General features: G+C 35.9%; 1 protein-coding gene across 3 annotated transcripts; it reads left to right on the forward strand.

The window, feature by feature from the left end:
- Positions 6,476-13,743, forward strand: LOC109209196 (SKP1-like protein 21). Of its 3 annotated transcripts, XM_019372421.1 has the most exons (11): positions 6,476-6,842; positions 7,178-7,266; positions 7,828-7,907; positions 8,613-8,834; positions 8,986-9,177; positions 9,260-9,370; positions 9,513-9,594; positions 10,327-10,430; positions 10,558-10,733; positions 12,386-12,507; positions 13,390-13,743. In XM_019372421.1, the coding sequence occupies exons 3-11, from the start codon at positions 7,872-7,874 to the stop codon at positions 13,407-13,409; spliced, it is 1,065 nt and encodes a 354-aa protein (XP_019227966.1). In that variant the 5' UTR covers positions 6,476-6,842; positions 7,178-7,266; positions 7,828-7,871; the 3' UTR covers positions 13,410-13,743. The 3 variants fall into 3 exon arrangements, with proteins under 3 accessions (XP_019227966.1, XP_019227959.1, XP_019227975.1); XM_019372414.1 differs by lacking the exon at positions 7,178-7,266; XM_019372430.1 differs by lacking the exon at positions 7,178-7,266 and having other exon boundaries at positions 13,393-13,743.

Below are 13,784 nucleotides of genomic sequence, written 5' to 3' on the forward strand. Positions count from 1 at the left end.
TATTCAGTCTATTCAAATTGATTTTGCTTTTTCAACACTGAAAAGAACTTAAAACTTTTCTCCGAAGATGTAGAAATAAATCTCCCCAATGCTGCTATCCTACCTATTAACCTCTGCACTTCTTTTTTGCTCGTAAGTATATCCGGTATCTCTTCAATAGCTCTAATATGCGCTGGATTTACTTCAATTCCATGATTAGAAACAAGGAAACCTAAGAACTTACCTGACGATACACCAAATGCACATTTCTCGGGATTCAACTTCATATTGAATTTGCGGAGAATTTGGAACGTATGTGATATATGTTGAATATGATCCCTCGCCTGTTGTGATTTTACCAACATATCATCTATATAAACCTCCATGGTTTTTCCCAGATGTTCTTGAAACATCTTAGTTACTAACCTCTGGTACGTGGCTCCAGCATTCTTAAGACCGAAAGGCATTACTTTATAACAGTAAGTCCCCCTGTCTGTAATAAAGGAGGTTTTATCCTCATCTGAAGGATCCATTTTTATTTGATTATAACCTGAATAGGCGTCTAAAAAACGTAATTGTTCGTGCCCTGCAGTAGCATCAATTAGTTGATCTATGTGCGGTAATGGAAAAGAATCTTTAGGGCAAGCTTTATTTAAATCAGTATAGTCTATGCAAACTCGCCACTTACCATTCTTTTTGTGCACCACTACATTGTTAGCTAGCCAATTAGGATACTTTACCTCGCAGATAGACACAATTTTTAAAATCTTTTGTACTTCATCCTGAGTCACCTGGTTTTTGAAGGATCCTTGCTTCCTTTTCTTCTGTTTAACAGGCAGATACGTCGGATCTTCATTCAGTTTATGGGTCGTTACCTTCGGTGGTATACCTGTCATATTTGAATGGGACCAGGCAAAGCAATTTGCGTTATCTTTTAAAAATTCAATTAACTTACTTTTCATCTCTGGGCTGAGGTTGGTTCCGATGTAGACTTTTCTATCAGGCCAATGCACAAACAACACCACTGCTTCCAGTTCCTCTATTGTTGTTTTGATGATTTTATTTTCTTCTGGTTCTTGAATAGTATCAGGCCTCGAGTCTACATCCGTTTGTCCATCTGCAGTTGAGGCTTGTGTCGCTAAACCCTTAACTGATTTCTGTAATTGCTATTTTTCACATGCAACGTCATTTTTTCCGCTTGAATCTGCCACTGAGTTAATGCTTCGGGAAGTGTGTTGATCTCGATGGATTTGCCTTATTCCCCATTACGAAGGGAACTTGATTACTTGATGTAAGGTAGATGGAACAGCATCCATCTCGTGAATCTAAGGTCTGCCAAGAATCATATTGTACGCCATGTCCATATCTATTACTTAAAATTTAATATCTTTGACTACTCCTTCTGCGAATGTGGTGAGTATTATCTCCCCTTTTGTAACAACGCTCGAGTTATCAAAACCATACAAGGTACGTATACCAATTTACCGTCGGCTTGCATCTCGTTTACCACTTTAGCAGAATGATATTTACAGAGCTACCTGGATCAATCAAAACTCGTTTTACGTTAGTATCATGTACAAGTAAAGTTATTACCGGTGCATCATTGTGTGGGATCAACACGCCATCTGCGTTTGCATCATCAAATGTTATACTGTTTTCTTCCACAACTTGGCGAACTCGCTTCCCATGGGTAACTGTGATTTTTGACACTTTTTTTGCTGCCGTATATGTTACGTCGTTGACCTCCTCTCCGCCGCTTATGACATTAACTGTTCTTTTCGGTGATGGAGGTTTTGATGGCTCCTGCCTATTCTTCATATATGCTTGCTTACCTTTCTCACTAAACAATTCGGTTAAGTAACCTTGCTTTAATAATCTACAATCCGCTGTTTTGTGGCCATGATCATTGTGAAACTCGCACCAGGAATCGGGGTTTCTCATGTTCGGGTTTGATCTCATTTCTTTTGGCCACCGTATTTTATCTCCCATGCTTCTTAGAACAGCTACCAACTCAGACGTGCTAACATTGAAGCTGTAACCACCAATCTTTGCTTTTGAGCTTCTGTCATTGTCTCTCGTATCTCGGGTATCGCGCTTCTTTCCGAACTTGAACGACGAACCCAAATCTTTGTCCCTTGATCTGGAATCATACCTGGGATTTTCTTGTTTTGAACGTGAATCTCTACCTGCTGGTCCCATATAAGGTTCGTACCTGTTTTTACCGGACCTTTTTTCAGTTTCTGACCGTCTTGAGCTTACTCTTTCATCTCTCCGGGACTGAGTGATAGTGTCTTCTTCTATCCGTAGCTTCGTGTTGTACCTGTTGTAAACATCATTCCAAGTTGTTGCAGGGAATTATCGTAAGCTTTCTTTGAGTCTCCTTATGGCTTCTAAGCTTTTTTCATTCAAATTGCTTGCAAATGCCATAGCCGCCCAATTGTCAGGTACGCGCGGTAGCATCATCCTTTCACGTTGGAACCTATCTACGAATTCCCTGGGTAACTCCGTATCTCCTTGTTTTATTTTGAAGATGTCTTCCATCCTCTTCTCAACTTCTTGAGCTCCCGAGTGTGCTTTTATAAACGAATCTGCAAGCTCAGCGAAAGAATCAATAGAGTTTTCAGGTAAAAGAGAACACCATGTTAATGCTCCCTTTGTGAGCGTTTCACCGAATTTTTTGACTAGTATTGATTCAATCTCTTGCTTGGTCAAATCGTTGCCCTTTACGCCAGCTGTAAATGCTGTCACATAATCTCGGGGATCGGTTGTCTCATCGTACTTTGGGATATCGGGCATTTTATACTTCTTCGGAATAGGCAAAGGAGCGACACTTGGCTTTCAAGGTTGTTGAGAGTATTGTCCATATCTACTCCTTTGATTATAGGTGGAACACCAGGTATCTGTTCTATGCGTTCGTTCTGCTCCTTGAGCTGTTTCTGAAAAGTTAGTACTAGCCTTTGTAAATCAGAATTAATTGGGATACCTGACTCTCCATCACGAGATTCGCTGGGAGTTCCTCCGTTGCCCGAATTAGCAAGCCCTGAGCGTGCATTCTCTATGGTCGCGGTGTTGTTTGGAGGAGGAGTCGGTGGTACGGTTGGTAACCCTAACAAAAGCTTGCAGAGCATTGCTGACTTGTTTTGCAATTAACTATTTCAATGCTGCATCGATGTCTTGATCGTCCCCATGTTGATCATTCACATGCGATTCAGATCTATCAGGTGTCCCTTCTCGTGATTGTCGAGGAGAGTTTCGTGGTGAGGGGACTGGAGTTCTATCTCCCTGTTGATTATGCTAATTCAACTATTGTTGATTTTGTGGGTCTTGCAAGATTTGTTGGTTGTTGTCGTTGGCGTTTGACATGATTTTTTTGCAGAAGAATGGATTTGGAAAGTGAAAAGATTATCAGATTCCCGGTAACAGAATTAATTTGTTTAACCAAAAAATAAGAATTTCGGTCAAAGCCTATTTTTAGAAGTACTCATGTTACTGATAATCAAGAAAAGGAATATTCTTGTAATAAGAAAGGAAAATTAAAGTATGGAATAGTAAAGTAATCAATATAAAGCAGAAGTAAATAATTGTATTCCAATAATAATCAGAACGTGTCCATACAAATGACATTTCTATTCCTTATATAGACATTTCTAAGTAGAATGTCTTTTCCCCTTTATGACTAAGTCATTATGAGCATTAATGACATTAATGAAATATTATAATTGGTAATTGTAATTGTTTCATGAAGATTATGTAATGTTTGTAATCATTCATGGCCATTAATTGAAGTCTAATGAATCTATCCTTTTTCTTGTCTTGGTTCATTTCACCGGTGTCTTTTCAGATTACTGAGAGACTCGAGCAACCGTTCCTTCTTATCCCTCAGACGTTTTGCTCATACCTATTAAGACTCACGTCTTTTTAAGTACTCTTCTCCAAGTGTCATTTTTCTAATGATCCACGTGTCTTGCCATGTCAGCCACACAATTAATTTCAAGTGTAATGTTTATTTTTCCCAAATACAGTAACAAAATTAATATTTTCTTCCAACTTTAAACTTTGAATGTTTTCCTTATCATATCTCAAAATCCGATAATTAACAAGTGATCTTATATGCCAAGTCTATTTATACCCTCAAATTATAAACCTTTTACTACTTTTTTAGATTTTTTTTGTGGTATCATTTCTGTTATTGACTTATGTTTCATATGTTAATCCAATAATTTTACAAACTAATGTTGTTGATAACAAATTAACACAATCGACATTCAATATTCGTATAGTAAATTTTAATCAAAGAACAATTAATTACTTATGTAGTAGATATATTTTTCAAAAAAAAATATAGAAATTGAAGGTTTTTGAAAAGAACAAACAAAGTCATAGATCCAAGACCTATAGGGAAGGAATGGAATTACGCATGATAATTTGATATATTTCGTTATGGGAGGAATGTCAAGATCAAGGAAAATATGGAATATATATATTTGATACATTATGAAAGAGAATATGAGAGATTTCGAACATTATATATGAAGAGACACTGAGTCTAATATGATCGAGATATTTTTTTAATGTTGGAATTTGGTGCATAACAAATGTCCACATTTAATGAAAATATCTTAGTAATATGTTGCTTAAGAGAGTGTTATGATTGAGTTGTTGCAACTTTTTGAAAGGAAAAAAGATATAACAAACATAAGATTTGAGGAAGATCAAAAAATATTTGTCCAAGCTCTACTAGCGTATGGAAAATTGAAAATAGATTTAAAATTGGGAATTCATTTTGCTATAAATCTGAATTGAGATACTATGGTTATGTCAAGTAAAGTATTGTTGGTGTTGGGAATGTACAACAAAATAATGGGGGGAAAAGTTGTTATGAAAAGAATTCTACAAAAGAAGATTTGCTGAAATCCAAGAAGATCAAGATGCTAAAATCATTCATGGAAGGATATTAATTATGAATGTAGTACACATATGGAAATAAAATAATTCAAAATCTATCAATCACATAAGATGAAATTAAATTACATTTCATTTGGAAAGTATTTGAATTCAATTTGAACTAGAAGTAATAATTAGGTAATAGAGATTATGAAAATTTGAGGTAGAAGAGAGTTGTGAAAAGATTTAAAAATTAGAACTTAAAAAATTTGAATTTACATATTATGGTTGTGTGAAGAAAAATATTCTTGGGCACTTTAAAATTTGTGGGGGGAAAACAACCATGAAAAGAGAATGTGAAGAAGATTTATTGAAAATCCAAGAAGATTGAGTTGCTAAAATCATTTATGGAAGGATATTAATAATGACTATAGAGCATAAATGGAAATAATAATACAAATCCACCTTGACATGAGATTAAATCAAATTATATTTAATTTGAAAAGCATTTGAATTCATCTAGAATTGGAGGTGAAAAATTAATTTACTCGATTTCTTGAGTCAACAAAGGACATTTAGAAATCTAATAAAAAGGAAATATTATTTTTAAAAAAAATAAACTAAGTTAGAAATACTATAAATTAGTAATTATTATTTAACTGTGAAATCTTTTATATTTTTAATCATTCGTAGAATTTCGATTGCGCACGTGGCCAAGGTAATTCAATTTGAACTTTTAGAGAAATATGTTTCGTTTGGAATACTAAATGCGAGTTCATTATAGTATTTCTTTTATAGATGATAACGAGCATTTAAAGAGTTAAATTTTATCGAAAAGACAAATTGAAAAGCAAAATTATGGTCATTACATAGTAACTAATACTAAGACATTGGAAAATTGTTTGTTGCTTGGCTTATAGTAGGGTTCAATAATAGTTAGATCACTAGAACTTTCTCGTATAATTAAATCCAGAATAAACAACGTATAGTTTATAATATATACGAATATGCACACACAACTAGGGTTTTTTCACATACAATAAATAAAAATATATCATCTGGTGTAACATTACTTATTAATATACACTTTACTCATCCCATTTTCATGTTATGTCGAGATTTGACTAGTTAGTTATTTTATTTTACTTTTTTTTAAACGTAAAAATCTAATATTTATACAGAAAATAGATGCTTATCGAGAAATAAAATAAAAAAAGAAGTATCTTTTGAGAGTAATATTTTGGACATAATTAGAACAATTTAATTAACCACGATATCTTAAGACAATTACCCTCGATTTCAAACTATGCTACGTGCATGAAATATAACCTATTTTGCTCCATTTGACTATTATATTTTGAAGTTACCACAATATTCATACTATCTATTCACAAGAAAAGAAAAAAAATAATAAATAATATGATAATCAAAAATAAAAGAAAAATTCCAATATAATATAAATTGTGATGAGATGTATAGAATTTTTCTATCAGTTTTCATAGTTAATTTCTTTGAAGGTTTTTTTTTTTTTTTTTTTTTTTTTTTTTTTACCAATGCGGGCAGACAATAAATGAAAAAATAAAATAAAAATGTTGATAATATTTGGCAGTAAAAGAGGTTAATAGCTCCTTCCTAAATCCAGCAGCCACCATTGCCGTTGAGATAGAGAGCCCTAAACCGTGCTAATCTGGTAAACTACCATTGACACTCACGTGCCAATAACACCTCTCTCTTACCAGAAACAGAAACCAGATATATATACATACATTTACAGAAACTGCTCTTCCTCCTATCGGGGAAGAATAAAAAAAATAAAAAAATAAAAATAAAAAAAAAAACAAAAACCCTAAACGAGCCAAAAAAAGAATAAAATTCCCTTTCTTCCTAGCTGAAAACCCTATATATTCCTCTGGGGTTTTGTATTCTCCATCTCTTATTTCTGCGGCGTTGTTCAAACGGTAGCTACATTGTTTCCTCAGGTACCCTTTCATTTTCGTTTTCACTTTTTGATTTTGGGTTTAATTACTTCTGTTAGAGAAGAAGAATTTAATTACCTATGTTAATTGTTGATAACTACCTCTTTTTAAAGTAAAGATTGGTTCTTTATTGGTTTCTTGGTTTTAATTTCGTGTAAGAATCGAGTTGCTTTATATGGTATTCCAATTGGTGGATATTCATTGTGGTTAAATGGAGAAAATGTTGACGGGTTTATTCATTTGGTAGCTATTGAGGTGAAAATTGAAGTTTTTTGATACTTCTCTGTCAAATGTTCATTTCTGGGGATTGTTTAATTTTTGATGATGGTGGTGTCCAGGTCAGCTTGCTCGCACCTCGTCTATTCTGCCTGGTACCTGCTACCTCCCACCAGCACAGGTACCGGGTAACTCTATCCACCAAGTTGAGGTAGATGGAAAGAAATCAGAAATCACCTAGTGTTTTTTGTGGGGATTGTTTATTGTTTTTCCTTTTCTACTTCTTAATTTTGCCCCTTTGGAGAGAAGGAAGAGACAGGTGGTGGTAGTGAGGTTTGGAACTTGTTCTGATTGGAATTGTCCTATGGGAATGAATTCTAGGGGATGATGTCGCAGGACTGTGAAGAAATTATAATTGAAGAAAAGCAAGTAAAGATAGAAGTAAGAGCCTTAATTGGATGTTCACATAGGCAACAAAATGGAAATGAACCACTGACCTCCTATTTAGATTCATATATGGGGTTTTGTGGCAGGGTAATTAATGTTTATTAATTAATGTAACTTGATCAACTTGCTGCGGTTTTTTATTTTGAGCGGAATATACTACTAATGAAACCATCTCCTTGGAGGTGCATGTCTTATTGGAATTCGGAAAAGTTTACTTACGAAGGTTTTGCTGTCTGTTACTTATGCTTGTCTTCTGAATGAATAAAGTTTCTGTCTTATTCACTACATTTACACTTTTAAGATTTTACCTTTATTCTTGCATTAGTTCTGAGAAGGCCTATAAACAGTTTTTCTCGGATTGGGCAGCTCATGTCGGGAGGTCCTATGGCGATCGTCAAACCAGAGGTATGAGAGACCATAAATTTTTATGTTCAAACGACACTTGACTGTATTTATTTATCTAGTAATAGAAGTATGAGAGACCATGAGGTGTGAGCTCATGTCGCGGTTATGATCTATGTGAATATTTGGACACTCTTTTAATTTTTATTCCTTTTATCCTCAATCAATCCCATTCCGTTTAAAGGCTGTCTTGTATCAGTTGCTCTTTCAGGCTGTGAGTTGCATTCACTTAAGGTATTATGAGATGCCACAATTTGGGAATAGCAGTTTTTTTGTGTTAAGATGAACTGGCTCTGCTGATATACTTTTTTTTAGACATATTTTAGATTTAAAGATGGATACTGCATGGAAGAGCTAGGTGTTTCTTAGTTTAATGATGCCATGTTGCATCACCGCACAAGATATGTTGTATAGATCATTGCGCTGAAATGTTGTAAGCGTTGATCCAGTCGGAGAACTGATATTGGGCAGCTCTAATGCGGGCACTGGTGGCATAATTTTAGTTGCCATTAAGTGTTATTATTTAAAGACATGTTATTTCTTCTGGATACTTTTTGCATGGGAAAGTCGTGTGACATCCTCTGTCACTGTCCAAGTTTTGGGCATAGATTTTTAGTGTATTTCCACTGCTCCCCATATTATATGTTCCAATCAAGTGACCTTTTCCAAATTACTCTTGCTAATTTGCTTTGCGGTTCTTCCGTTCAGATGAAGTCATACATCTGGCTCCAAACAGCTGATGGTTCAATCCAACAAGTGGAGCAAGAGGTTGCCATGTATTGCCCTGTGATATGCAGGGAAGTAGCTCAAAACAGCACGGGATCCTCGAAAAATAATGCAGTTGTACTTCCTGAACGAGTCAATGCTGCTGTCTTAGGGTTAATACTGGATTTTTGTCGGTTCCATCAAGTTACTGGCCGTTCTAATAAGGTCTATTTCTTGCTTCCTTGTTAACAATGCATGTCCTTTCCCCACAATGAAGGAAAATCAGAGCTCAGTATGTTATGTGTAGGTTTTATGTAATAGGATGTTCAAGCATTTGCTTTCCACTAAGTGCAACAGTTGTCTTTTACGTATGTAGGAGCGCAAGATTTTTGATGAGAAGTACATCCGGTTAGATACCCAGAAGTTATGTGAATTGGCTTCTGCTGCTGACAGCCTTCAACTAAAGCCTGTGGTTGACCTTACAAGCCGTGCACTTGCTAGGGTGATTGAAGGCAAAACTCCCGAAGAAATACGTGAAACTTTCCATTTGCCTGATGATCTAACAGAGGTCTGTCTCGCTAGCATAGAACTTTGATAGCTCGCTACTTCCATATTGTTTTTATTCTTACATGGAAGTGGTATTTCGTCAGGAGGAGAAGTTGGAGCCTTTGAGAAATATGACGGATGATCCACGTATCCGCCTTCTAAATCGACTCTATGCAAAAAAAAGAAAAGAATTGAATGAGAGAAAGAAACTAAAGGTGCTTTGACATTTAGCTCTTGTTTGAATCTTTAATTGTGGTTACTTAAGTTGACGCTAATTATTGCGTGATTGTATATGCATCAACTCTTGTTTTGCATCAATTCATTAATGGGGAACTGCTCTTCATTTGCATTTTCCAGAATGTTGAGGTGGAAGAACAGCAACGTGTAGATGAAAGATCCGTTGATGATCTTTTGTCATTCATAAATGGTGGAGATGGAGGTATATTTATGAACTTCATTGACACCCTCCTTTGTGGTGTAAAGTTTCTCTAATTTCTACATGTTATATAAGTAATATAATTTAGCTATTTGCATACGTTAATTTCCATATATTGCCAATGACTAGATGAAGTTGTATTGCAGCTTCCTGGCATCACTACGTATCATTGTTTGTCGACTTCTATCTTTAGTCACCTTTTGGGTGTGAATTCTTGACTATATCATTATTTCTCCGGTTCTGTATTGTGGATGCTTTCTTGATGGAAACGTTAAGAGCATGTTTTGGAGTGCACACAACTTTATCGATGGAGTTGCGTGTCATAGTTTGTATCTTTAGTTTGCCCAAGCTATAGTCACGGGCATGCGTCATTCTTGTGCTTTCGATGAATTCTTTGCTGCATAAATTTTTTTCCGATAAGTAAACATATTGCTGCATATCTGCATAATCAGAAAAATAAATTGCTGCATATTCATCATATTTGTAGTCTGTATGGTCACTGGACCTCATAATACTGTAATCTAGCTTCGCCTGAAGGATTTGACTTTTTCATTAGTACATGCACATGCATAGGTTAGCTTTTCAGTCAACGCAGAACTGTTTACTTCTCATTTCTACAAGCCCCTGACATTGGATGATTTTTAACCAACATTATTGTTTTGAGAACCTTGGTCTTGATTCTGTGTCTGACAAGTTCCTTCTTTTAATTGTATCATGGTACCTTTTTTTTGGCAGACTCAAAGGGAGTGAGAGAAACAAAAAATAAAAAGAAAACTCGAGGGAGAAAAGAACAAGCTAGAAACAATTCTCCAAATAATGAAGCTGGAAACTGTAATAAGGTTGGCATCTCGTGGACTCTAGGTTTCTTTCTTTTATTTTTTCTGCTCACTTGCGTGTAAAAGAGAGGAGAGTGTGTTGCTCAGAACTATCTTTATTTGTTTTGATCCGATCCTTGCTGGTACTCAGGAATCTAGTTGCCTTGCATCTGGCTGCCTAAATGGTGATATCAGCGACGTGTCTTCTCCGAGTAGAAATTCAAAGCTGCAAAACTCGGCATCTGCAACGTTTCCATCTAAACTCGACTTTGATGACTTTGATATGGATGATGAGTTAGATCCAGTAATGCAGGAAAAAATTGACAGGTTTGCTTATCTTGTATAGTGTTCTAGAGATAGATGTGTTGTTCTACTATATGACATGATTGCATTTCTGATGTTAAATTGTTGAGTTTTAGTATATGTTTATGTTTTTTTTTTTTTTTTGATAAGGTAAACTGTATTAATCAAAAGGGAGAAAACTCCCTTATACAAGAAGTATACCAAAAAGTAAAGAATTTGCATCAAAACATGATTCTCTACAAAAGACGCCCAATCTTCTATACAAGCAGGGGCTATATGAGTGCACCAAAAAGCGATCAAAGATAAAAGACTATTCTTAAGATGTGAAAAAGGAGACTCAATCCCCTCAAAAGCTCTCCTATTTCTCTCTCCCCAAACTATCCACATGAGAGCTAACGCGGCGAACTTCCACGCCTTTTGCTTTCTTCTTCTACGGAAACCGGCCCAGCTATATAACATTCCTTTACGGTGCTTGGCATCACCCATTGAACACCAAAAAGATTCAGGATTGCCCTCCACAAACCCGAGGACACAGGACAATGCAACAAAAGATGATCAACTTCTTCCCCTGAGCTTTTACACATGTAGCACCAACTAACAAGTGTAATTCCTCCGATTCTTTAGGTGAAGGGAAGACTAGTTCCCTGGTGGTAAAGCACAGTTTTTATTCATGAAAAGCTGGTTTTTTTTGGCTTCTCTCTCTCTCTCTCTCTCTCTCTCTCTCTCTCTCTCTCTCTCTCTCTCTCTCTCTCTCTCTCTCTCTCTCTCTCTGCTTCTTCTGGACTGTTGTGTTGCTTAGTGAACTTACTGACAGTGGCTTCTGCGGAGGTTGCATACCTGTCTAAGAAGCTCAGTGGAACTATCTGTTTTTTTTAATAAGTAACTATCGATATCCCTTCTTTCTGGCAAGACTGAAGGATTTGCATACTTCAGGGCATAATGCATGGCTTAAAGGTTAATAATTTAGCCTTTATGCGCATAACTAAACCCCCACCCTCCCACCCCCCAAAAAAAGTAAAGAAAAAAAGAACCAAAGATGGAAAAAGGGTTAAGATAGAATATTTATCTTCCCAAAATCCCATGGAGAGTTTTTCCCCGTGATATAGCTCCCCTGGTTTAAAACTCTAGATTCTATATCTGGATCTAATATGGGCACACCTTTGATGATCTGTCTTATCTAATTCCATGAATTTCCTCGATTTCTTTGTTTGACCTGCTTCCTTCGTGCAACCCCTGCTGGCACTAATTTCTTGCCTGGTTTCATATTCTGTTTGTCTTTCCTAAACATTGTGCAAACTGCAAGTTAATCAACATTATTATGCTCGCGTTCTTCTAGCTGGAATCTGCTTACATATCATAGTATATGGATTTATTTAATCAGTGTAGAACTGTCTTCTCATCCACGAGTGATGGTGTATGGATAACAACCGATAAATCCTTAGTTATGTAGCAGAGGTTATTTATTATCATTGAATATGTAGTAGTTCCATCAGAATTCTGTCTTTGGAGAAGGGGCTTGTTCTAGTCTCCGTGTGTGTCTCTAGCAATTACTATCTATTACAGAGAGATGCTTTCCATATTACTCTTAGCATGGGCTTCTATGGCAAGTTTTCTTTTAACTATTCCAATGGTAAAATATGGGGTTTGTAACTTGATTCTGAATTTCTAAATTGCAGGGAGGTTGAGGATTTTGCTCGGCGACTAAACTGTGACTGGCCGGAGATTTTGTCTTTGGCTCCAGAGAGGAGGCTTGGACCAATTTCCATGAATGGAAATGGTTCCTTGAAGAGATGTACAGGTAAGATTTTACACTTCTTGAACCAAACATTTATAGAGAACTTAGAAAAAATGTAAATATTCTTCAGGAAAGATCTTGCTGAGCTGCAGTGAAATAAAGAATTCAATCCGTAGGTGATTGTAATATGCCAACAAGTACAATAATTTTTAGGCTGTTTTAAGAAGTTGAATTAAATAGTAGAATCTTAATCGTAAAAGAATATCGTAGTATGGAGCTGCCATGATTGTATCTGACATTTATTATATACCTAATGAGACAATGCCTCGGTAGTGTCAGAAATGGTTCCAGATTTAATGCAGTATAGCATTTGATTTGTTTGCATTTCCCTCAAAGAACTAAAAGCATTCGTTGAAGTCAAAACCCTCTCTCTTTTGTTTAACGTATGTCACATTTCTGATTTCCCACAGCGATTTCTCCTGGTTGATTCAGGGTGATCTTTAACCTAGTTTATTTCAAATTGTTGCTGTGGAAATTAGGCTTATAAGTAGTCTTATTGCTGCAGCTGACTTTTTGTAGTCAGAATTTCGATGGTTCTTTGGAGTTGACATACTAGGGAAGTAATTTAGTCTGAATGCTTGTAGCTCCGTGCATGATTTTTCGCATGGCCCTGTCATTTCATTTATGAATCGTTGCTTCTAGAGCTGGGAATGTTTATTAAACTTCGTGGCTAATTTGTGGTTGTGAACAATGATTATTTGTTGATTGTTAGCTTTGCACCTCTCCTTGAACATTTTCCACTCTAAGAAAAAAGAAAAACAGAATCACCCGAATCAATATAAGATGACTTGATAAAACAGATGTCTGCATTGTGCAAGAGAAATAAAAAGCTGACTGTTTTGTGCTAGAAGCTTGTGTCTCATTGGGAGTCTATAATCTTTGCAGCAGGTGTGGACCGAGGATAATGGTTGAAATGGTGGATAATGCGTCTTTTAGATTCAGCTTGAGCTTAACATGCTAGCGTGTCTGTCTCCGCTGTTTGCAACGATGGCTGGTAATGTTTTGTTGTTCATTGCATGTAAAGTTCTACCGTCTTGTCAAGCTGCCAAAAGTGAGTTCTTGTCGCTGTTTAAGCCGAGTGCTCAAAGTGTAGGGAAATATCAAAATAGAAGGAAAGTTTTCGTTGTTTGTGGTTTATGGTAACTTGCATTGCATTTGCCATGCATTTCCAGACACTGAGATACAGTTTCCAATTTTGCAATAGATTCCAAATTTCTTTAAACCTGGTTTTCTATCTTCTCTGATTTGGTTCAAATGGCTGTTGTAATTCCTCCTCCAAG

Source organism: Nicotiana attenuata, chromosome 2 (assembly GCF_001879085.1).
Source record: "Nicotiana attenuata strain UT chromosome 2, NIATTr2, whole genome shotgun sequence".
Lineage (NCBI taxonomy): Eukaryota > Viridiplantae > Streptophyta > Magnoliopsida > Solanales > Solanaceae > Nicotiana > Nicotiana attenuata.

Bases quoted from the DNA above. Each gene is read 5' to 3' on its own strand.
- LOC109209196 (XM_019372421.1), top strand. From the start codon at position 7,872: ATGTCGGGAGGTCCTATGGCGATCGTCAAACCAGAG. The intron at 7,908-8,612 runs GTATGAGAGACC...TCTTCCGTTCAG, and splicing joins TGGCGATCGTCAAACCAGAG to ATGAAGTCATACATCTGGCT. The intron at 10,431-10,557 runs GTTGGCATCTCG...GCTGGTACTCAG, and splicing joins AAGCTGGAAACTGTAATAAG to GAATCTAGTTGCCTTGCATC.